The 24,885-nt window shown below is 47.3% G+C and overlaps 2 protein-coding genes across 2 annotated transcripts; one reads left to right on the top strand and one right to left on the bottom strand.

Moving 5' to 3' along the window:
• Nucleotides 1-451: 451 nt before the first annotated feature.
• MAK16 (MAK16 homolog) lies at nucleotides 452-14,582 on the top strand. Its single transcript, XM_081171824.1, has 10 exons — nucleotides 452-537; nucleotides 2,039-2,088; nucleotides 3,820-3,929; nucleotides 5,025-5,089; nucleotides 6,197-6,348; nucleotides 6,754-6,808; nucleotides 7,731-7,805; nucleotides 9,734-9,844; nucleotides 10,529-10,585; nucleotides 13,890-14,582. The coding sequence occupies exons 1-10, from the start codon at nucleotides 523-525 to the stop codon at nucleotides 14,082-14,084; spliced, it is 885 nt and encodes a 294-aa protein (XP_081027950.1). The 5' UTR covers nucleotides 452-522; the 3' UTR covers nucleotides 14,085-14,582.
• TTI2 (TELO2 interacting protein 2) lies at nucleotides 14,374-22,987 on the bottom strand. The gene is made up of 7 exons (XM_081171712.1): nucleotides 21,607-22,987; nucleotides 18,649-18,835; nucleotides 17,807-17,899; nucleotides 16,608-16,795; nucleotides 16,380-16,523; nucleotides 15,214-15,376; nucleotides 14,374-14,665 (listed from the first exon to the last, which is right to left on the bottom strand). The coding sequence occupies exons 1-7, from the start codon at nucleotides 22,269-22,271 to the stop codon at nucleotides 14,564-14,566; spliced, it is 1,542 nt and encodes a 513-aa protein (XP_081027838.1). The 5' UTR covers nucleotides 22,272-22,987; the 3' UTR covers nucleotides 14,374-14,563.
• Between the last annotated feature and the right edge of the window lie 1,898 nt (nucleotides 22,988-24,885).

Raw genomic sequence — 24,885 nt, forward strand, 5'->3', positions numbered from 1 at the left:
TCTTTATCTGGGCATGTCGTTTCCGGGTTCAAATAAGAAAAGTCACTGTTCAACTTCCAGAACTAGCCCAAATTTAGTGCGGAGTTGCATGCAGAATCGACTTGTATGCAGATACGCTACACTTTTAAAAACGTCCTGAAAGCAAGAAAGAAAACCGTGCTAAATTAGACCCGTGTTAGGGAGAGCAAGCCCTTGTGCCTTGAAAGCCACTTTGTGTAAAAAAAACACCCAGGCTGCACTATAACCCTGTATTGATTTTTTATTTTTATTTTTTTTGACCGGGGGAAGAGAGAGAAAAGGAAAGAAAAGAAAAGAAAGAGAAGCAAAAGTTATACTGAACCCGTAAGGAGACCCCGCGCATGGATCTGCAGGTTAAGAGTCTACAGCCGAGCATGCGCAGCTGCAGCCTCCTCCTCCTCCTCCGGGCAGCGCCCACCGCCCAGCTCTCGCGAGGTCTCCGCGCGCGGCTCCTCCCCTGAGCTCCGCCGGGTCGCTGAGTCGCGTCTCCCTCGTGGCCGCAAGATGCACGCGGACGACGTGAGTCGGGGGGCAAAGCGGGCAGGGAGGGACTAAGGAGCCCCCTCAGTCTTTGAGGGGCAAGACCCGTGTGGAACGGGGATCCGCATGGCGGGGGTTGGACTGGATGACCCTTAGGGGTCCCTCCAACTCCACACAGTTCTCTTCGATTGATTGATTGATTGAATTTATATACCGCCCTATACTTTGGGCGGTTCACAGAATAAAATCGAAATACAAAACCACAAAATACATCATCAGAATTGAAAGCAGCCACCCAATTTCCACCCCACCCCCAGGTCTGTGATTCTGTGCCTCCCCGGCCGTCGTCTCAGACCACACCACGCCGGATCCCTTCCCGTGTAGAACTTTGCACGTGGGAAGGTGACCCTTGAGCATGCACAGAGCGCCATTACTTCATCGGTCTGGCCCTTATGTTTCCCTCCCCTTATGGTCTTGATTTATCAGCTACTTTCAAATGAGGCTGCATTTTAAATTGCATTTTAACCTGTATTTTAAATTGGTTCCCCCCTCTCTTTTCCCCCTATAATGTTTTTACTGTGATTTTATTGGTGTTAGCCTCCCTGATCTAAATAATATTTTGCTGTTGTTGTTGTTATTATTACTGATTCCAGAAGTGTGTCTGTCTGTTTGCTTGTGAGTGAGTGAGTCGGTGACAGTATAGAAAGCTCCCTTAGTCAAGGGGGAAGCTCGCCGTGTTTCTCTCTGGATGTTGTTGGGACTACAACTCCCATCTTCCCTAGCTAGCAGAACCTCTGGTCCGGGATGATAGGAGCTGTGGTCCCAAGTTTGAGAAACAGCACCTGATCTTAGCTGAAGGATGGTGGCTCTGAGACCTTTGCTGTAGATGTCAGGACTGAACCAGAGTCCGACTGAATGACCCCTGTCTCAGACGCATGCACTTTCCCGTACTGGGTGTGCTCACATGCATCACATTACAAGCAGGGCTGGGGAACCTGTGCCCCACCCCCAAAGATGTGGTTGGCATTCCCAACCTCACTCCAGCTAGCATGGCCAGTGGTCTGGAATGGTGGGAGTTGTAGCATGCCAACATCTGGAGGCCACCATCTGTGCATTGAAAGCTCAATCGCTGCTGGGAAGGACCTCTGTTGCTGCAAGGCTGCTAAGATCATCCATCTATTTCAGCTAAGGTTGTCAACTCTGCCTTTCCCAACCCTCCTGTTGTGATCCCTTTAATAAGACCGGGGCCCACGCCCAACTTTCAAGCTTCCCACAGGCTTCCGATCTGTCCTATTAGTGAGGAATCGGTAGTAATTTGATAAAACGACAAAAGAGGTTAAATTAGAGCAAGGTGTTTGCCATGTGTCCAAAATTATAGACGTTTTGGAAGGGACTTTGGAGGCTGTCTAGCAGTCCAAAACCAGTGCTCAAACACAGGATCTTCAATTTGAGTTGCAGCTACAGCATATCAAAGAGTGTTGATGTTTCGGAGCACGATAGCATTGGGAGAATTACTAACAAAGCTTTCTCTCTTTGTCAGGTTGTCTGGGACACTCTTGGCAATAGACAGTTCTGCTCATTTAAGATCAAGTAAGTATTCTGCTCCCTTTCCTCTACCTCTTGTTGAATTTAAGGGCTACAGGATGTGCTGGCTGTTCTAGTACTGCCTGGGGTGGGTAGATTTGGATCTCAGGAAAAAGAACCAAAGTAAATAGTGATTTAAATTGAGCTTCCTCCTGCCTAATTTGTATCTTTCCTGAGCAGGCACGCATAACATCTGAATATGTAAAAGGTAAAGGGACCCCTGACCATTAGGTCCAGTCGTGGCCGACTCTGGGGTTGCGGCGCTCATCTCCCTTTATTGGCCGAGGGAGCCGGCATACAGCTTCCAGGTCATGTGGCCAGCATGACTAAGCCGCTTCTGGTGAACCAGAGCAGCGCACGGAAACGCCGTTTACCTTCCTGCCGGAGCAGTACCTATTTATCTACTTGCACTTTGACGTGCTTTCGAACTGCTAGGTTGGCAGGAGCTGGGACTGAGCAACGGGAGCTCACCCCGTCGCGGGGATTTGAATCGCCAACCTTCTGATCGGCAAGGCCTAGGCTCTGTGGTTTAACCCACAGTGCCACCCGCGTCCCCTCTGAATATGTAGGCACGCTAAAAAAAATGTAGATTTAGATCATATGGTAGTTTCCAGAAGTTGTGGGCTACAGCTTCTATCATTTCCGATAATTGGGCCTGTTGGCTGGGGCTTATAGGAGTTGGAGCCCACGCCATCTGAAGAGGGCTATGTTATCTGGTGGCCTCCTGGCCAGTGGTCAAGGAGGATAGGAGTTTTGTCCAGCAACATCTGGAGGGCTGCAGGCTCCCTACCCTGATTTAAGAGGACTGCAGCACATCAATTGCTGGATGTTCAAACCAGCCCTTTGCTTGCCTTTGCCATGCCCCCCTTTAGCCTCCTTGGGGCATGGCCAGGTTGCTGCTGAGTACGCCCTGCCAACAATGCCATTGTTAAAACATCTGTACTGGCTGCCCATCTGCTACTGAGCCAGGTTCACGGTCCTTGCATTAGTTTTTCAAAGCCCGGAACAACTTAGGTCCAGGGTACCTTAGGGAAGGCCTGAGACCTTATATCCTGGTTCAGTCACTGCGGTCCTCTGCAGAAGCGCCATTGGCCATCCCCTAAGCTGTTGAGGCACATCTGTCAGCAACAAGAAAAAGAGCCTTTACTTTCATTGGCTTGGTCCGGTGGAAGATTTAGCAGCTTCCTTGCGTTTAACGGCCCGCTGAAAATTATTCTGTGCTGGCAATTGAGAAGACATCTTTCTGTTAATAGATGGCCTCTGATTTGTTTTATTTTTTTAATGTTGGTTCGATTGTATATAGATATTCTTGTTGCAAACCGTTCTGATATTTTTTGTGGCATTGTGGTATATAAATATGTATATATTTATAAATAAATAATAAATGGCATGTGCCAGATTGTGTTGTATACGGGAATTAAGGGAATACACAGGGAGTATCCAAAATCCAAAATATTTTTTTGCCTGTGGTTTGAATGTTTATCAGAGCATATCGTCAGGCAGCCTTCCAGATGCTATGCTAGCTGGGGCTGGTGAGAGTTAGAAGTACAAAACATATCTGGGGGGCGTCAGGTTGGGAAAGGCTGTCCCTAAGACATCTGACTTTAAACCACCCTGTGCCCATCAGCTTAATTCTTCCAGTTCTGTAGGGACATTTCGTAGTCTGGATTAGAATTAATGTTCTATGTAATACAAGGTATGGAAACGAATGTTTCATTCCAAGTCTCTTCCTTGTAGGACGAAAACACAGAGCTTTTGCCGGAATGAATTTAATATAACAGGCCTGTGCAACCGCTCCTCCTGCCCCTTGGCAAACAGCCAGTATGCTACCATTAAGGAAGAGAAAGGTGAGGCTCTTTGCTTTGTTTTCCTCAATGTTGTACTCAATGTTGCTGGTTCTCATCTTTCATGGATAGCTCAGTTGGCTAGAGTGTGGTGCTGATAATGCTGAGATTGCAGGTTCGATCCCCCGGAAGGAGCGGCATATTGCAGGGGTTGGTCTAGATGATCCTGAGGTCCCTTTACTCTGTGATTCTAATGGTCTCATAGGTCTTTGACCTCTCAAGGCCCCTAGAGGGAAGGCTTGGCTTAAATTTGTGGAAGTGCCTTTCAAACAATGTGCAGAAGCCATCAAGAGTTATAAGCACTGCCCAAAGGTTAAAATGCTGTGAATATTATGCACCGGTAGGAATTATCTGAGGGATGCGGGTGGCGCTGTGGGTAAAACCTCAGTGCCTAGGACTTGCCAATCGTATGGTCGGCGGTTCGAATCCCCACGCCGGGGTGAGCTCCCGTCTTTCGGTCCCAGCTCCTGCCCACCTAGCAGTTCGAAAGCACTCTTAAGTACAAGTAGATAAATAGGTACCGCTTTATAGCGGGAAGGTAAATGGCGTTTCTGTGTGCTGAGCTGGTGCTGGCTCGCAAGCTGCAGCTTCGTCACACTGGCCACGTGACCCGGAAGTGTCTTCGGACTGCACCGGCTCACAGCCTCTAAAGCGAGATGAGCATGCAACCCTAGAGTCGGACACGACTGGCCCGTACGGGCAGGGGTACCTTTACCTTTACCTTAGGAATTATCTGAGACAAATCTTAATGCATCTGATGTGACACACAATATCGGAGGGTTAAAAGAAAAGATGAAAGAGCTCTAGCTTAAAATCAGAGATGAAGGGTTTGCAATGACAGTACTGTTTCCATGCTTGCCTGGTCCCCGTTTATCCAAAGCCTTGCATCAGACCGTCTTGTGCCTGCTCTGGAGCTCTTCGTAGATTTAGGAGCACCTGCTCTTCAGCTAGAAGCCTGGTGCTCCAGTAACGTCTGAGCATTGACCTTGCATGGTGTGCGCTGTGTTTGTATTGTGGCCCGCATCCTGCATCTCGTAAACCAAGGCTGCAGCAGACCTCATGGTGACCATGCATAAGCTGCTTTTGTTCTCTTTTTAGGGCAGTGTTACCTATACATGAAGACCATTGAACGTGCTGCGTTCCCCAATCGGCTGTGGGAAAGGGTAAGTCCTCCTTCCAGTCCTCCTAGGGTGGTGTGGGTCTGATCTGTTTGTTTTTAACTTTTATGTCTTGGGTTTGTGATGGTGCAGGGTTTTTCCGTTCAAAGAGTGATCAGACTTTAAACAATGGATGTGTTACGGCTTGTAAGAGAGGCTGCGATTCCTCTCTGCTGCTGCTACCCACACATTCTGAGTTTGATTGCACAGATAGCCCTTATTTCTTAGAAATAGCTGTGAATTTAATGACTTTGAAAGAGGATCAAGATGAGTTTTAATGGAGAATAAGGCTACTGGTGTCTACTAGCTACAACATCGATGTTCAGCCTGTACCTTCAAGGGCGCTGTTTCCTGATAATCACAACTGGGGAGTTTCACTCAGGCCTTGCTTGTTGAATTATTTGTTTATTTATACAAATATTTATATATCACAAAGTCATTTTAAAAAAATCAAAGTGGTTCACAGCAACTACATAAAACCATAGAATAAAAACCATATAAAGAAGTTAAAATCAGGAAACACTTGTGAGAAGATATATCATTAAATGCCTGCATAAGCCCGATGGAAAAAGTTTACAGCAGGTGTTTAAAAGTTGAAGTAGAAGACACGAAGACATCTGATTGGCCACTGTGAAAAAACAATTCTTGACTAGCTGAGCCTTTGGTCCGATCGTTCTTAGGACTAGTGGATTAACTCTCACCTTCATAACTATTACAGTCTTTCTTCAGAACTTAAGCAAGCAATTTAAATAAGAACCAGTCTCTAAATCTGCATGGCCCTAGTCAAGAAAGGACATCTTAAGCCAGAATGGAAACTCAAGTTTTTTCATGGCAAAGTCTGTTTCTCTCTACTTTGCACTGATGGGCCTCTCAGAATATAGGAAGCTGCCTTATACCAAGTCAGACTATTTGTCTATCATGCTCAGCACTGTCTACTCTGACTGGACGTAGCTCTCCAGGCAGTTCAGCGGAGGACTTTCCCTAATTTAGGGTGGCAAAAACCCGAGAGGACTTCACAGAGCTCCGAAAGGATCTGTGAACGAGAAAGACAATGGAAAAACAATGGCAAATGAGGACCCACCACAGACTTCTCCCCTTCCTAATTTTTGGCAGGTCCGGCTGAGCAAGAACTACGAGAAAGCGCTGGAGGAGATTGACGAGAACCTGATCTATTGGCCCCGCTTCATCCGGCACAAGTGCAAGCAGCGCTTCACCAAGATCACCCAGTACCTGATCCGAATCCGCAAGCTGACTCTCAAGAGGCAGTAAGTCATGGGGCTTGGCATGGGGCCTTTTCCTGAGTTTTGTTGTCCCAGGCAGACTCATGCCAACCAGCCAGGAACAGTGGCCAAAGTGATATCAAATCCAGCATATCTGTCATTGGGCAGTTTGCCAGACGCAAAAGTCCACAACAGTCACATTTGACTTCAGAAAAGAGGCAACTTCCCTGAAATGAAGGAGTTGCTATTAAAAAAAGAAGAAGTTGAAAGGGATTATTGGGAGAGTCAGGTGTCCCCAGAATGCTCAGGGGGTTGTTCAAAAGCACTGTGATAGAAGCTCGGCTAGAAGAACATTTAAAAAGCCCTAGAAATTGGAGTCTTTTTTCCTAGTTGCTTGTTGACAGTTGCTTTTGCAAAACCATTTCACTAACTTCATTTTCGCCTTTGTAGGAGGAAGCTTGTTCCGTTAAGTAAAAAGATCGAAAGGCGTGAGAAGAGACGAGAGGTAACGTACCTGTCTGCTGCTGTGGTTCCTTACTGTTCGTCAGTTTATCTCTCAGTCCAGATGAAGCATGCAGCTCCTATAAGGTCTGCTGTTTCTGCCTCCCCTAATACTCCAATCAGCACCAGGCAGCTGTGTTTTGGAGTTACCATTTCAACTTCCCACAATGCCCCCAGTAGAGCTTTGCTCACCACCTGCTTCTCCCAGATCTTGTTGCCTTACATGGAAACTTAAGAAGCTGCCAAATACAGAGTCAAGCCATTGGTCTTCTCAGCTCAGTATTATCTACACAGACTAGTAGCAGCTCCGTGTGGTGTGGTGTAGTGTAGTAGAGCCAGTGTGGTGTAGTGGTTAAGAGCGGTAGTCTCGTTATCTGGGAAAACCGGGTTCACGTCTCCGCTCCTCCACATGCAGCTGCTGGGTGACCTTGGGCTAGTCACACTTCTCTGAAGTCTCTCAGCCTCACTCACCTCACAGAGTGTTTGTTGTGGGGGAGGAAGGGAAAGGAGAATGTTAGCCGCTTTGAGACTCCTTAAAGGGAGTGAAAGGCGGGATATCAAATCCAAACTCCTCCTCCTCCTCCTCCTCTCATGGGGCTTTAGGCAGGGGACGTTCCCAGCCCTACCTGGAGATGCCAGAAATTAGAGGTGGGACCTTCTGCATGGAAGGTAGATGCTGTACCAATGGACATTTTTAAAGCAAGGCATTCATAACTGCTCATCTGCAATCCCAGGTGGAATAGGACGGGGGGAAACCCCTGCAGAGTCCTGCTTCCTGGTGAAGATGGGAGGAACTAACCTATTTCCAAAAGGCACCCTCCTCTCCTCTTTCCCCCACTCACCTCCATCCATCGTGAAAAATCTTCATGATAAATCCACTGTTTCCTTCCTCCAAATCAACTCATCCCTTTGTTTTTGTTGGCCAGGAAAAAGCTCTGATTGCTGCTCAGCTGGACAACGCAATAGAGAAAGAATTGCTGGAGAGACTCAAGCAGGAGACGGTAAGATGCTGTGATGCAGTGCATGCTGTTTGTGCAGGGGTCAATTAACCAGGTTGCTTCCCAGAAGGCAGTGAAAGAAATGAAGCAGTACCCAGATACCTACCTAGGATCGCCTTGTTGTTAGCTGTAACTGACCTGTGGCACCTGGACCAGCCTTTGCTAGCCTGGTCCCCCCCCCCATGTTTTGGATGACAACTTTGGCTGTTGAGAGTTGTTGCTGGAGGGACAGAAGAGGATCCCAGGGCCCACTGAATGGCCTGATTCTGCATGATGCTCAGCAGATAGCCTACAGGCAGAGGGCCTTTTCGGTGGTGGCACCCACCCTGTGGAACGCCCTCCCACCAGATGTCAAAGAGAACAACAACTTACCAGACTTTTAGAAGACATCTGAAGGCAGCCCTGTTTAGGGAAGCTTTTAATGTTTGATGCTTTACTGTATTTTAATATTTTGTTGGAAGCTGCCCAGAGTGGCTGGGGAAGCCCAGCCAGATGGGCGGGGTATAAATAATAATAATAATAATAATAATAATAATAATAATAATAATAATAATAATAATAATAACCTTAGAGCCCTGTATAGCTGAGCCCAATTTTACAGTGTTCAGCCTTCAGATCATTTTCTTTGAACTCTGCAGCTCAGGGCAGGATTTTTTTTTGGGGGGGGGGGAGAGCCCAGGGCCAGAATGAGCAGAGAGCCCCCCCCCAAAAGCAGCACAGCTGACTTATCGGATTTCCAAATAAGTATGCATGTTACCTGTGGGACGCGGGTGGTGCTGTGGCTAAAAACTCAGCGCCTAGGACTTGCCGATCGTATGGTCGGCGGTTCGAATCCCCGTGACGGAGTGAGCTCCTGTCGTTCGGTCCCAGCGCCTGTCAACCTAGCAGTTCGAAAGCATGTCAAAGTGCAAGTAGATAAATAGGGACCGCTTACTAGCGGGAAGGTAAACGGCGTTTCCGTGTGCGGCGCTGGTGCTGGCTCGCCAGATGCAGCTTGTCACGCTGGCCACGTGACCCGGAAGTGTCTGCGGACAGCGCTGGCTCCCGGCCTCTTAAGTGAGATGAGCACGCAACCCTAGAGTCTGGCAAGACTGGCCCGTATGGGCAGGGGTACCTTACCAGTTCAAAAAGGGACCCGGGTGGCGCTGTGGGTTAAACCACAGAGCCTAGGACTTGCCAATCAGAAGGTGGGCGGTTCGAATCCCTGCGACGGGGTGAGCTCCCGTTGCTCGGTCCCTGCTCCTGCCAACCTAGCAGTTCGAAAGCATGTCAAAGTGCAAGTAGATAAATAGGTACCGCTCCGGCGGAAGGTAAACGGCGTTTCCATGCGCTGCTCTGGCTAGCCAGATGCAGCTTGTCACGCTGGCCACGTGACCCGGAAGTGTCTCCGGACAGCGCTGGCCCCCGGCCTCTTGAGTGAGATGAGCGCACAACCCTAGAGTCTGTCAAGACTGGCCCGTACGGGCAGGGGTACCTTTACCTTTTCCTATGCATGTTACCACCTTAACTGTACCACTGTTAAGTCCCATGTCTTAAAATTACCTAACTGCAGCTAGACTAATTGCAGCTGGAAAATGGCTGAAACGTGGGTGGGGTGGGACCACCCAAGCAGGAGTGAATCCGGCCACTTGTTGACATCATCCACTGTCTTCAACTGATGGGCTGGTGGGAGCAGCTTGGGGGGAGTAGCCTTGCGGGCCAGAATTCACTTGTGGGATGGCGGTTCCTTACCCTTGGTTGGGTTAAGAGCATCCTTGGCGGAAGCCCCAAAGTTATGGAATGTGTTGGCTAAGGCTGCAGAGTGTTCATTCCTATTTTGGTAGGCTATCGTATGCAAAGTTGTCTATGTCTTTAAATCTGTGGCTTTTTTGTGTGTTTTTGGGGATCATCTTATCTAATCGTCCTTCCTCCTTAATGTGCTCCCTCTTCAGTACGGCGATATCTACAACTTCCCCATCCATGCCTTCGACAAAGCTCTAGAACAGCAGGAAGTGGAGAGTGAGAGTGACTCGGATACAGAGAAGAAGGACGAGGAGGAAGAAGTAATGCTTTTGAAACTCTTTGCCCAGTGCAACTCTCCAGGGCTGGAGGGCAGGAACTGTGCAACTCTCTATGCATTGCACATTTATACTAAGGAGAGAATTGGGTCTGCAAGTTATTTCTGCCAAATGGCTTGCATTCTTGCCAAACAGCACATTACAACTTTCGCACAGTTCTCTGTTCCCTTCCCTAAGCTTTCCTCCTCCAGAAATAATGTAATGGATGGGGTAGCTAAATATTATTTGCCCGTGTGTTAAATGTTCATGTACTTAAGAGACTAGCCCAAGGCCCTGCCTATGGGACATCACAATCATAGCCAGAGCCTCATCGCTTGCCAAGAAACCTCAGATATAGACTGGCATTGCCAAAGAAACCACAGCTGTTCACTTGGCTGTTACGCACTATGTATCAATTTGTGCTTTGTCTCCTTCCAAGAACTGGGGTTCCAAAAACTTTGGATTTCATTGATCAAGGACTTGGAACTGGATGAAGGATCTTATCATGTAGACTGAAATTAGGAAAAAATAAAAGTGTAGCCACGTGAGAAGGAACACTCCTTCCTTCCCCTTGATCTGTCAGGAATGCTGTAATTGCATCCTGCATCGCAAAATCGTGCATGGGGGTGGGGGTATTTGACCTAGAGTGAGGCCCCTTCCAACTCGTATTCTGCTATGTTCTGCTTGTAGGACTCAAACAAGAGAGAATTTGTGGAAGTAGATGAGAGTGACCTCAGTGACTTTGAGGTAAGTGCAGCCTGTCAAAAACTGTTTATGATAATTTAGAGCCTCTTACGTTTCATTTGTTCTAATGGAACGCTGAAACATACTTTTTGCTATTTTCTCTGGCCTGCCTCCCCTTCCTTTGTGTCAAATTTAAGTGCTGTGCACACTGATGGTGCTGTAAAATCATGCTGGAATCTGGAGGTGGGAGAGGAGAAGGCGTGTGATGAGATTATTCCATTCCTATCAAGGAATCCTCCCTGAGCATAATACAGTGATACCTCGGGTTCAATACGCTTCAGGTTACATACTCTTCAGGTTACAGACTCCGCTAACCCAGAAACAGTACCTCGGGTTAAGAACTTTACCTCAGGATGAGAACAGAAATCGTGTGCCAGTGGCGCAGCGGCAGCAGGAGGCCTCATTAGCTAAAGTGGTGCTTCAGGTTAAGAACAGTTTCAGGTTAAGAACGGACCTCCGGAACGAATTAAGTACTTTTTTTTTTTAAAAAAAATAATATTTATTATTTTTCCAAAAACACTAAAAGAAAAAAAAGAAAAAGAAAAACAATACAATACAACACATCAAATTAACAAAACAAGACTAAGACAATAAAATAAATCAACCAATTTCATTATCCCATCTTTCATTCACTTATTTCCACGACCTCCTCACACCTCCCTTTTTGTATTCCACTTCTGTTAATTATTTCAGCAATTCCTTTCCATCCTCCGCTGTTTTCTATCCTATAATTATCTTAACTCATTCTAACCTTATTTTTTTCCCTTTAATACTCTATTAACCTATCTGTACTTAATTCCTTATAATATTTTTACTAAAGCCATATAACTTCATTTCAACGTTTTTCTAACATTCATTAATTTTACAATATTTCTGTAGATAGTCTTTAAACTTTTTCCAGTCTTCTTCCACCAACTCCTCTCCCTGGTCTCGGATTCTGCCAGTCATTTCCGCCAGTTCCATATAGTCCATCAACTTCATCTGCCATTCTTCCCGGGTGGGCAAATTTGTGTCTTCCAATACTTCGCGATGAGTATTCTTGCTGCTGTTGCGTACATAAAAAAGGTTCTATCCTTCTTTGGCACCATTTGGCCGACCATGCCTAGGAGAAAGGCCTCTGGTTTCTTCAAGAAGGTATATTTAAATACCTTTTTCATTTCATTATAAATCATCTCCCAGAATGTCTTAATCCTTGGGCACGTCCACCAAAGGTGAAATATGCCTTCAGTCTCATTACATTTCCAACATTTATTGTCAGGCATATGATAATTTTTTGCAAGCTTGACTGGTGTCATGTACCACCTATAAATCATTTTCATTAAGTTTTCTCTTAGGGCATTACATGCCTTAAATTTCATACCTGTGGTCCATAACTGTTCCCAGTCAGCCATCATTATATTATGTCCAACATCTTGTGCCCATTTAATCATAGCTGATTTCACAGTTTCATCCTGAGTGTTCCATTTCAACAGCAAGTTATACATTTTTGACAAATTCTTGATTTTGGAATCTAACAATTCTGTTTCCAATTTTGATTTTTCCACCTGGAAACCAACTTTTTTGTCCAAATTATATGCCTCCATTATTTGATAATAATGGAGCCAATCTCGCACTTTATTTTTCAATTTTTCAAAGCTCTGCAATTTTATTCTGTCTCCATCTTGATCCAGAATTTCCCAATATTTCGGCCATTTGGCCTCCATATTGAGTTTTTTCTGTGCCTTCGCTTCCATTGGTGACAACCATCTTGGGGTTTTCTTTTCTAACAAATCTTTATATCTTATCCAAACATTAAACAATGCTTTTCTAACAATATGATTTTTAAACGCTTTATGTACTTTTACCTTATCGTACCACAGATATGCATGCCAACCAAATACATTATTAAAACCTTCTAGATCCAACACATCAGTGTTTTCAAGTAGCAGCCATTCTCTCAGCCAACAAAAAGCAGCTGATTCATAATAGAGTTTTAGGTCTGGCAGGGCAAATCCACCTCTTTCTTTAGCATCAGTTAATATCTTAAATTTTATTCGACGCTTCTTGCCCTACCAAACAAATCTGGAAATATCTTTCTGCCACTTCTTGAAACAATCCATCTTATCCAAAATTTGTAATGTTTGAAACAAGAACAGCATCCTTGGCAGCACATTCATTTTTATCGCAGCAATTTGGCCTAACAATGATAACTTCAAATTTGACCACGGAACGAATTAAGTACTTGACCCGAGGTACCACTGTAGAGAGAAACTGGGTCTTTGGCTTTAAGCCCCAGCAGAGTGCTGCACTGCTCCTGACCAGCATTTATTTCAGTAGAACCTATCCTGTAACCCTCTGCTGGTTCCTCCCAATATTTTCTGCTCTACTTAACTTACGTACTTGCTACACACAATGCACACACCTCCCTCAAAGCAGGGCTGGGAATCAAAAAGTAGGGTGAGAATAACTGCACATCAGGCAGAACAAAAATGCCAGTGGGTTTCTGGTGGGTAGAATGTCAGACTAGGAGCTGGGAGACCAGGGTTCAATTCCCCACTTGGCTGTGAAGCTCACTGGGTGGCCTCACCTTCCTCACAGGGTTGTGTGGATTGCAGAAGGGGAGAACTATGTGTGGTACCTTGAGCTCCTTGGAGAAGGTGGGCTATAAATGAGATGCATAGATAATAAAACAAATAAAAGTTGTATGTAATACATTGACTTAAGCGGTCAGGGAGGGCAGCGATGCTCAGAACACACCAAGCGGTTTCACACAACTTCTACACCAGGCCTAATTATATATACTTCTATCATGTTTCGTTTTACTCGCATTTTCTCTTAAAACCGATAACCTCCAAATACAGTGGTGCCTCGCAAGACGAAATTAATTCGTTCCGCAAGTTTTTTCTTCTTGCGAGTTTTTTGTCTTGCGAAGCACGGTTTCCCATAGGAATGCATTGAAAATCAATCAATGCGTTCCTATGGAGACCGTCCGGGGACAGAGGGGAAGCGCCGCGCGCCTTCCCCTCTGTCCCCGGAGATTGCGGGGCTGGCAACGGGGAGAAGCGATCTTCTCCCCGCCGCCCCTTGCTTCAAAAGCAGTCCGGGGACAGCGGGGAAGACCCGCTGCGCTTCCCCGCTATCCCTGGAGCTTGCGGCGCAAGCTTCGTTTTGCGAAGCAAGCCCATAGGGAAATGCATCTTGCGAAGCGGCTAAGAAAACGAAAAACTCCTTCGTCTAGCGAGTTTTTCGTCTTCCGAGGCGTTCGTCTTGCGGGGCACCATTGTACTTGCTAAGGGAGTGTGCTAACGCGCCTGTTTTCTCTGCCAAGGATATGGATAAACTGGCAACAAGCAGTGAGGAGGAGGAGGAGGCTACATCCAGCGAGGAGGAAGAGAAAGGCCAGCGGCCCAAGTCTAAAGGCAAAACTCCCTTGAAGGGGCCAGCAGTCAGGAAAAAACGAGCTTATGTTGAAATAGAGTATGAGCAGGAGACAGAACCGCTGTCTAAATCGAAAGCAACGTGATTCCTCCCAGTTTTTGTGTCTGGGGGCAGATCTGAAAAATGGACTGAATGAACTAGCTGGTGGGATGTTTCTCCGCAAAGGCTGACTCACCGGGATGCAAGATCACATAGGAAAAGTTCCAGCTGCTTGAAGACCTAGTGAGCTGGCATTCCCAGATGCCGCAGCGTATATTTTTGCATATTGACAATTTAAAACGTCATCTATTTTTAAGGCTACCCAACTAAGATTGTTAAATATTTGTATATGTCTATTAATTTGTGAGCTGCATTGAAGGGATTTTTTTTGGGGGGGGGGGTGGATTGGGAGGTATAAAAGTGGCATATAAATATGAATCAGAACAAACCTGTCATTGCCTTTTTTTACTTAATGCCCTGCTTTCTCCAACATTAGACAGTTTATGTATAGCATGAGTCTTAAAAGCTAGGAATGTTCTTCCTTCCAACTCTGAACACAGTGAATATAAGCCTCCCCACTTGAGCTCAGGGAGTGATTATACTTTTTACAGACTCCTCCTCTACTTTTCTTAGGCATTCCTTGAGGGTCTCATCTTGACAGCTGCGTCGGACTCCTTGTAATAGGACCTGAATATTAGGAATGGGAAGAAATCAAATTTAATCGTGTTAGAAGTGGGCAGCAACAGCCTCTTATCTGCTCTATTTCTGACACAAGAATCTCCCTTATTCTAAGTCAGACCATTGCTCTGCATTGTCCAGACAGGTGGGCAGTTGCTCTCCAGCATTTTAGGCGGCTTTCCCAGTCCTACCTGGAGATACCAGAGAGTGATTTTAGGATGTTCCTAATGCAAAGCACCTATGAGCCAGGTGCTGAGGCTGTTTGCACACTGCAAGGTGTACTTCCTTGACGGAGCTACTTTTAGTATTAAAATCAAGGAAGAGTGGACTCATCAATTGGGAGTATGACAAGAGTATTAATTAGCATGTCCATTTGAGAAAAAGGACCGCACTTAATTTGTTTCTTATGGGCACATGCGTGCTGATCAGTGGTGACTGCCAGACATATGCAACACACCCAGAGACTCCGCAGTTGTCTCTTGTTAAGAAGCAGAGGGCCTGCTTTTCCCTAAATCACAGGCCTGCTGAACCTTGGGCTCTCCCTTGGTCTTGCTTACCTTCACCTGTCCGTGAGAAGCGTGATCCAGTAAGATAAGGCACTCAGTGGCTTTCTGGAGTAACTCTGCTTTCACTGGTTCTGGTGTTAAGCTCCTGTCTGTAGCCACATCCAACATCATTCTCAGCAAAGCCTTGAGAAGGACAGCGAGGCGGCAGGACATTCTACAGCAAGGAGATGGCAAACTCATGTCACCCTGACTTGAAAGCTACTTCTGGAGCCAGCTGCATCCCAGGAGGAGGTGGCACTACAACTCCAGTGTAGCTGGTACAAGTAACAACCTTTCAGCAGAGCAAGATGTAGACTCCCAACTTCCATCATCCCTGACAGCTGGCCATGCTGGCCCCAACAATATCTGGAGGGATATTCTTCAGGATCTTTAGCAGATCTTTCCAATCACCTGGTCCCTTTTAACGAGTGATTGAACCTATGTCCTTTCGCATGCAAAACAGGTTATCCAGCTATGGTTCCTCCCAGAGTAGGGAACAATGGGAACCTTCTGGAGCAGACTTTTGACAGGCGACGGAGCTGCAGGGGAAGGGGAAAGATACTGCTGCCAGAACTCTGCTCCTCTAAACCACTGTATCTAGTGCATTTGGGAAAGGGAAAGAAAAATGGGATGAGGAAGTGCAGAAGCCTTATGATGACCCTTCTCTCAGAAGAGAAGGTCCAGACTCCTGTTGAAAGCGATAGCAAGTTTGCTAGTCCTGCCTTGTGACCTTGGACAAGAGGTGAACCCGTCTGATTGCCTTGAACTGAGCCTGTTGAGTCAAAGCTCTTGTACAACCAGGACAGTTCAAACACCATAACAGCCTGATGAATTTCAGCTAAGGCTCACTGGTATTAGGTCCCCATATCCATTTCAAAAACATGTGGCAGGTTCAGGAACCAAAAGTTCTCATTTTCTACTAGCTAGATATTTGTATTTAGGCAGGCAGAAGTGTTTACTGCTTACACTCAAGTTTTCGGCTTCACACTGGGGTCAGAAGCAGCACCTCCAAAGCAGTGGGACTAGTTTCCATGCTGCCAACCCACCTCTGAAAAGGATGCTTCTTGACCATAACAGTGGCGACAGGTTTTTTGGTTGGTTTCTTAAAGCAAGATCAAGTGAAGAGAAAAATGCCCCTCTACAAGTACACAGCTACCGCTTAGGGCTTATCAAAGTACCTGGGCCAGGCATGTTGTATGGTGTGTTTCAAGGTTTCTAATGTTGCCAATCTAGCCGTTTCGTCGGGACCATCGGAGACCTCCAGGTATCCCACAATCACCCGCTGCAACCTCTTCAGATGACGGGCTATCTGAATGCCGAGCCTCAAAAGACAAATCAAGGATTATAAACCTCTACACAAAGAGGGAGGCTTATCTGCTTACAGGGTTCGCCATTAAAACACTCACCTCTCCACAAAGGCAGGCAGGTTCCTGGCGTACACCCTCCGTAAGGGGAGCCGGTGCTCCGATTCCATGTGGGTCAGGACCAGCTGGAGCACCTCATCGGAAGGTGTGACAAGCTGGGGGTTCTGGGGCAGCCGCTGCAGGGCCTTCTCCAGGATGGGAAGCAAGTCCAGCAAGCACAGCAACACAACCTGCGAAGAGTAACGGGATGGGTTTAGAGAAAAAGCAAGTAACATCTGAAGCTGAATTCTGGAAGATTGAGGTTAGGCAAACTAAAGTACTTCTTCACACAGTGCTTAAACTACGAAATTTCTTCCCACAAGAGGCAGTGATGGGTTTCAAAAAAAGATTAGACAAATTCATAGAGGATAAGGCCATCAGTTGCTTCTAACCTTGATGTTTATGTTGAACTGCAGGTCACTGCAGAGCCCACACACTGAGCTTGGCGGACCAAGGGCTTGACATGCCATCAGGCAGCACCTTGTTTTGCTACTCTAACCTCAGCTTCTGTTGTGCATTCCCCAAATGCCAAAATGGTGGTCTAAACACAGGTCTTGGTTTAGCAAGGATACATATTCCCAGCCTGCTTGTTAACAAGGCAGCAGAAGAGAACAAATAAGCAGCCCCTACTGAGCCAGCACTATGAGAATATTGCTATGGCTGGTTCTTTTAAGCACATTCAGATTTGAGCCAGTAGAAATTCCACTTACGACCTGAAAACTGCTGCCCCTTCAAAACGTAATGCTTAGAAAGCATCAGGGAGAAACAGATGTTATAGAGCACATGTGGGCTGTTACTTAGTGCTACACTGGCTTTAACCCTTAATATCTCCCCTTGCTGTTTGAAAGGGCTAAAGGAAGCACAGGGTAGCAAGTCAGAAAGTCATCCACACATGCCATGCTACCAATGTAAAATTTGCTTCCCCCAGCCTGCCAAACAGCTCTTTAGGAACCTGGGGAAGCACAACTACATAGGAATATGTGTGTGTGCATGAGTGTGTCAGCCTAGGCCCTGCCCATCACCACCCACATTGAGCGGTGTGTCGCCCTGCAATAGCCCACCCATTGCTGGATGTGACTCTCAGGATCAAAAAGGTTGCCACCCCCTACTGTAGAGTGTAAAAGGATCTGTAATCTTGTATTTAGTCCACCACCTGAATAAATTCAGTAGAGTTAAAGAGGAAACACCAGTCTTTATATTACCTGCAGGAGATGGGCTTCCTTGCTATAAAGGTGGTTGAAAAGGGCATGGTACACAACCTGCGCCCGGTTATACTGGCAGAGTTCAGCTGCTGGCTGCAAGGAAAGGAAATGATTGTTATCATCTGACCAGCATTATGCAAAAGGAATTCTGTACAAGGGACAAGGTTCACCCTTACTGTTAACAGGGGCGGTGGCATGACCCAAGCTTTGATGGGACCTTTACAAATCCCACCCAACAGGACAGCAAATGACAAAATAACAGTTAATGGCGCTGCAGTTTAGACAATGAGATGCTTGAAATAAGCAACAGTAAATAAAACCATGCTGTACTTGGAAACTTCTCGGGTTGTCCAGAAGATGGCACTCAGGTCCTCCAGGTGAGAACAGAATGATGGGCTAGATGAGCCTTTGGCATGATCCACTAGGTGTCTTCTTATGTCTGAATGGTGTCTGCTCTTATTAAAAACCTAATACAGCAGCATCATCCAAATCCACCTTTCCTTCCCTCACAACTCCAACTACAAAGATAGTGAGGATGCAACTGGACACTAGGCCAAGTAACAGTCTTTGATCCAAGGGTACCTATGTTAACAGCAATGATCTAATGGCTACCAATTCTCATGAATGCTGTTTCAGTTGTGGGCAAAATAGTTAGTAAAATGGAGGTGGGTGGGTGTGAGGATTCAGCCCCTGCTAACACTCTCTCCTATGGCTCTGAGGATGATTCCTTACTCTGAAGTCAGACAAAGTCATAAAGCCATCCCCAACCTTTGGCTGGAGACCAGAGGACTCTGATGACCCAGTTCATGGTCCCCCAAATGCCTATGTACGTCTGTCCTTACCACATTCCGAATGATATGGTGTAGGCACTGCACTCCCAAGATTTTATTTTCCTCTCGGTAGTCGTCCGACAGCAGCAGCGAGGGCGGCAGGACTTTCTCCAAGTGAGGGCCAAGCCAGGGCCTTGTGACGTGTTGGAGCGTGCAGGAGAAGACATGTTTTGTTGCTGGGCTGCGCTGCCATGTATCTCTGGAGCAGAGGAAAAGGGAATCATTGCACATCTTGGGAGGTGAAATGGAGCCTAGGATCAAATTATAGATGGACTGCTGGTGGTGTGTTAACAACATAAACTTATACCAGATCTGTCTTTCTGCCCCGCTAGCCCAGGGATTATCTACTCTTAACTAGACCTCTCAGGTCAAGAGGGGGCTTTCCCTGTCACCTGTGACACAGCCCTTTTAACAAGGAGCCTGGGATTCAATACAGCATTTCTGCATGCAGTGCCTGTGCTCTCTCACTGAGGTATGGTGCCTCCAATTAACAGATGTGTGCTAATTTCAGTCACATTGCACTAATTCAAAAGGTGGTGAAGGTAACAAGGACTTGGGGGTGGCGGCCAAGGTTGTGGAAGATGCTTGTTTCAAGCCAGAGTTCTGTTGGGCACATTTAAATATTTCTCTCATAACTGGAGGCAGTTCAGAAATGCCCCCCCCAATATGTCAGCCACAGTGGGGCAGCCAAAAAGCAGGCAATTTACCCACCTTATTCAAGCCAAGAGTGAGAAACAAGAGTGGGAAGCCTGCAATACCAGCCGCCACAAAGTGACTTTAGTGGTAACAGGCTTGGTTTTCAGAGAAGCAGACTCCTAATTATGGTGAATGGAATGAGGAAAAGCCTTGCAAGCAGAAGGTCATCTCCTGTTAAAAGGGTTAGGCACAAGCGATGGTATACATTGGCTTCCTAGGTTCCTTGCAAGAGCAGCACCAGACTCTTCACTTGCAGCAAGCGATGATCAAGGCTAGAGAACCAGCTGCAAGGAAACATAGCTGCCTTAGATCTATCCAATTACCGCCCAGTTTCGAATCTTCCATTCCTGGGTAAGGTGATTGAGAGAGCGGTTGCTGAACAGCTTGGTAGGTTTCTGGATGAAACATCGGCTCTGGATCCATTCCAGTCCGGCTTCTGCGCTGGTCATGGGACCGAGACGGCTCTGGTCACCCTAACAGATGATCTCCGCAGGCAGCTGGATCGAGGCGGGTCGGGGCTGCTGATTCTTTTAGACCTGTCAGCAGCCTTCGACATGGTCGATCACGAACTCCTGGACCACCGCCTTGCCGACGTGGGGATCCAGGGCACAGTCCTTCAATGGCTGCGCTCCTTTCTCTCTGGTCGGGGACAGAGGGTGGCGCTTGGGGGGGAACTGTCATCCCGCCACTCCTTGGTGTGTGGAGTGCCCCAGGGTGCGATACTCTCCCCGATGCTTTTTAACATCTTTATGCGCCCCCTCGCCCAGCTTGTCCGGAGTTTTGGGCTGGGCTGCCATCAGTATGCTGATGACACCCAACTCTATCTGTTGATGGATGGCCATCCTGACTCGGCCCCAGACACACTGATCAGATGCTTGGAAGCTGTGGCTGGATGGTTACGTGGGAGCCGGTTGAAGTTAAATCCTTCGAAGACAGAGGTCCTCTGGCTGGGACGGGACGATATGGGATTGAGGGGGCAACTCCCATCTCTTGCGGGGGTGCAATTAGTGCCAGCACCGTCCGTTAAGAGTTTGGGTGTAATCTTCGATACCTCCCTCTCCATGGAGGCGCAGATTGCAGCTATAACAAAGGCGGCATTTTTTCATCTCCGCCAAGCTAAGCAGTTGACTCCTTACCTCTCTCGCCCTGACCTAGCCACTGTGATCCACGCGACGGTCACCTCCAGACTGGATTATTGTAACTCGCTCTACGTGGGGCTGCCCCTGAGACTGACCCGAGAAACTCCAGCGGGTGCAGAATGCCGCAGCGAGACTCCTTACGGGGTCTTCACTGCGGGATCACATTCATCCGGTGCTATACCAGCTGCACTGGCTCCCGGTGGAGTACAGGATCAGGTTTAAGGTGCTGGTTTTAACCTTCAAAGCCCTATACAGTCTAGGACCCTCGTATCTACGGGACCGCCTCTCCTGGTATGCCCCACAGAGAAACTTACGGTCTTCAAATAAAAACATCTTGAAGGTCCCAGGCCACAGAGAGGTTAGGCTGGCCTCAACTAGAGCCAGGGCTTTTTCGGCTGCGGCTCCAACCTGGTGGAACACTCTGTCACAAGAGACAAGGGCCCTGCAGGATTTGACATCTTTCCGCAGGGCCTGCAAGACAGAGCTGTTCCACCAGGCCTTTGGTCAGGGCGCAGCCTGACTCCCTCCTTTGGCAATCTTTACAATACTTTAGTTTATGGTTGCCATCAATTTTGATTTTAATTAATTCTTATGATGTTTTTATAATGTTGCACTATTTTAGTGTTGTTAGCCGCCCTGAGCCTGGCTTCGGCTGGGGAGGGCGGGATATAAATAAAATTTATTATTTATTATTATACCATTGGTCCTTCTGCTCAATATTGTCTATGCTGATGTTAGCAACACTGACTGACAGCAACTCTCCAGAATTTCAGGCAGGGTTCTCTCCCAGCCCTACCTGGAGAAGTCAGGGATTGAACTTGGGATCTTGTGCATTCAAAGCAGCTGCTCTACCCTATGGCCCTTCCACAGAATTCCCATATTCAAGTCCCCAGTGGGATGAAATAACTGAAGAACATTCCACAGTTCTCACAAGCCACAGCCGTCCTTCTGCCTAAAACACCACACCCACAATACCTCACAGAAGTTACATTCAATTTCGGACTTCCAAACAATCCTGAAAGCCTTGTAACATTGTCACTGATGGGTGGTCCATATGAATCGTTTTGTCCCTATAAAAGGCCCCACAAATATAATTAGCCTCTGACAACCATCACTGGGCTTTCAGTTCACTTACTTGGTCAACTCTGGTTTCAGGCACTGCACCACCACTGCCAACCACCCTGTTTCGTCTTCACGTGCGCCTCTCAGGAACTCAGGTACCGACCGGCAGTCTGAAGCCCGAAGGAGACCATCCAGCAGCTCTTGAGCCATGCGCCGAGTTTTTGGTGTGGTCCACCACCTCTCTGCAACGTGTGTCACGGCAAAAAGATACAAGGGCCCTGCCACGTGGCGCAAGATGGGACCAACCACCGCAGCACCAAGTCTCTCGAGGCCTTTAGCCGATTCCACTTTGGCCATGATGCTGATGAAGCCCAGGCTGACGTCTGCTGCTCGGCTGGCTACCGCGGCATAGGAGGGGTCGCCGCTGGGGAGCCCTCCTCCCTCTGGCTCCTGCTGCTGGGGTGGCGCCGCATAGAGGCTCAGCGCGACCACCATGTCACGAAGCAGGGTGGAGGCGGCATTCGGGTGGCAGCTCCCAAAGAGCCACTGGCAGTCCGCGGCCTCCAAGATGGCCAGGAGGTCTCTGATCATGCCTGCCTTGGCATCACTGCTGGCTCCCCTGCTTGCAAAAAGCTGCAAGAATTGGGAGAGAACCTGCTCTGATGGGGGGCGCTGGAGGCATCCCTGGCCCTCTGCGATGGTCCACTGTAGGGAATCTAGCAAGGGATGCTGCGCCATTGGCTCTGGGTGGTGGTGATGGGACCTCAATCTTCTCCCCCCCCCCCAAAAAAAAACTTTTACCCCTCCTCCCAGCAAACTGGTTCCTAGCCTCCCTGCATTTATTGCAACCCTTGCTGAGAATGCAAGCTTCCCCCGGGAGTATTTAGCCTTCTCATAAGGCCTTTGTAGCCCTTAGTGGCCCCTCTGAGTATTTGAGCTCTAATACTCAGTCTGAGCTGGTCTTAAACCGCGTCCCAGAGCAAAGGATCGGACAGAGGGCTCTCACCATAGAGAGGCCGCGGCCTAGAGCGGCCTCATTAGGCCTCCCAGTGAATCGGAACCCGGCCAGCGGCGGATTTCCGTTTCAAACCGGAAGTTCGAGCGGAGACCCTAGAGATAGGAAACAGAACACGCGGTCGGGAAACCTCAGAAGCATTTCCGACGCAAAACCGTCAAGGGCCTTTGCCCTCTCACTCTAACGCCCGGTGCCAAGTAGTCATGCTTTCCACTACACTGAAGTCAAGGGGGAGAGAGAGAGAGGGTGTCCGCACGGAATATCATGGCTGACGACAAACAAAATGGTGGCTTCCGAGTTGAACCGGAAGCTCAGCCTACGTGCCGCTCTAGAAGTTAATCTCTATGAACATCTCCTCCTCCTCATGTAGCTTCGCCAATTTCTCCTTATTCTAAGCCCACTTTACTCTGTTCAGGCTGCTTTGGCCCCGAAACCGCAGCTCTGTGCGACAAATCGCCGGAAAGCACGGACGCTTTCCCACAGGTCGCAAACCGGTTTCCCGTAAAGCGAAAGGGGGCAGGAACGGATGGTGAATATATTAACATGCCTAATGAGCATGCCCGGTCCTGGTATTGCTGAGGGAAAAGAAGAAATCCAGGCTACGGAGAGAGAGGGAAATGAGCATCGCCTTTGTTTTTTCGTCAGGAGGAGACGTGTAGGGGCAAGAAATGGAGGGTTAGGAGCGAGGCCACCATAACATCAAAGCCTGCGGTACCTAATGGTGGCGCAGGCTCGCAGGCGCTTTAGCGATCCTTCAGGTTCTGCCATGTGATGAGTGGGTCTTCATGCGCCTGCGTGAGATGTGCCGTCCCGAATTGTTACGACGGGGCACAGTACCCTTCTGATCTGAACCTTTTGTAATAAATTATTACTTTATTTTGCTTTTTGGTAGCAGTACATTTTCAAACTTAATCTGTTCTGGAATTCTGTTCCAAAACCAAGGTGGGCTTTCCTGTAGAAAGTAATACAAAACAGACTAATTTGTTCCAGACTTTTGGAAACAACCCCATTTAACATGAATTTTACTTTCTAATGAGACCATTTATCCATAAAATGGAAGCAGTAATCAATGTGCTGTACTATAAAATAAGACAGCATTGTAGATTATAAAAATTTAAAAATAAATATATGCTTACTTGCACTGATGATAGTCATTGTTTGGATGGGGGGCTTTTATCCATTTCAGCAGTCGCTCAATCAATCAGTAGCTGAACTGGGCTCCACACAATAACAAAAACAAATTAACCGAAAAAGCCAAAAATGCAAAATAAATAGCAAAAACAAAAGCGCCAAATACAGTGGTACCTTGGTTCTCAAACTTAATCCGTTCCAGAAGTCCGTTTGACTTCCGAAATGTTCGGAAACCAAGGCAAGGCTTCTGATTGGTGCAGGCGCCCCAGAAACAATAGCCGACAGCTGCATCGGACGTTCGGCTTCCAAAAAATGTTTGAAAACCAGAACACTTCTGGGTTTTCAGTGTTTGGGAACCAAGGCGTCTGAGAACCTAGGTACCACTGTAGTTCATTTAGAAGGTAGCAATTTTTAGCTTTGTGCTTGCAAAGCCAGCGGAAGAATTAAATTTTGTTTTGTTGCTTGGAAAAGCTGGCTTTTGTTCGTTGTGTATTGTAAATACTGAGTGGTTCTGGTTTTTGTCTAAAGAGAGAAGCTAAAGTTTTGATCTGCTGGGTAAGCGTGGGTGGCTTTCGCACATTGTCAGAAACTTCAGCTGGCACAAATAGAGCTGCAGCCAGATGGTTACAGCAGCATACAAGCCCATTGTTGCAACAGCTCCACCAGCAATTCTAAGTGCTGGTTATGACTGGGAAAGAATGCATCCCCCCCCCAATGATCTTGCCCAGGTTTTGAGATCTTCTCTAGGTCCATCCAGTCTTACAGGCTGTTGGTGGGGACATGGAAGAGGGGCTTCTCAGTGACTGCTCCCAGACTTTGGATCTCAGATTGGCTCCCTCCTGGTTTTCCTTCCGCCTTCTTGTTCCAGCAGCCTTTGGGAACTGCCTTTTTTAATGAAAGGGCTAGTGCCATTTTTTTAAATTGTAATTATTTGTATGTTTTAAAGAGGTTTTATACAGTCATACCTCAGGTTACAGACGCTTCGGGTTGTGCGATTTCGGGTTGCAAATGTGATCCGTGCGGGATACATGTTTGCAACCCTCAGTGTTTGCAACCCACAGTGGCGCGTCTGCACATGCGTGGGTTGTGAATCAGGGCTTCTGTGCATGCGCAAAGCACGATTTAGCACTTCTGCGCATGCACGACTGCCGAAACCTGGAAGTAACGGTACTTCCAGGTTTCAGCGGGTCCGTAACCCCAAAAAAC

The sequence above is a fragment of the Podarcis bocagei genome (genome assembly GCF_964188305.1).
Source record: "Podarcis bocagei genome assembly, chromosome: 15".
NCBI lineage: Eukaryota > Metazoa > Chordata > Lepidosauria > Squamata > Lacertidae > Podarcis > Podarcis bocagei.

What these genes read in the sequence shown, in the direction of transcription:
- MAK16 (XM_081171824.1), top strand. An exon ending in AAGCTGACTCTCAAGAGGCA is followed by an intron (nt 6,349 to 6,753) that starts GTAAGTCATGGG and finishes TCGCCTTTGTAG; the next exon opens with GAGGAAGCTTGTTCCGTTAA. An exon ending in AGAAGGACGAGGAGGAAGAA is followed by an intron (nt 9,845 to 10,528) that starts GTAATGCTTTTG and finishes TTCTGCTTGTAG; the next exon opens with GACTCAAACAAGAGAGAATT.
- TTI2 (XM_081171712.1), bottom strand. Translation starts at nt 22,271, where the DNA reads ATGGCGCAGCATCCCTTGCTAGATTCCCTACAGTGGACCATCGCAGAG. An exon ending in CTGCCTGCCTTTGTGGAGAG is followed by an intron (nt 16,524 to 16,607) that starts GTGAGTGTTTTA and finishes TTGTCTTTTGAG; the next exon opens with GCTCGGCATTCAGATAGCCC. An exon ending in ATACAACATGCCTGGCCCAG is followed by an intron (nt 15,377 to 16,379) that starts GTACTTTGATAA and finishes TCCTTGCTGTAG; the next exon opens with AATGTCCTGCCGCCTCGCTG.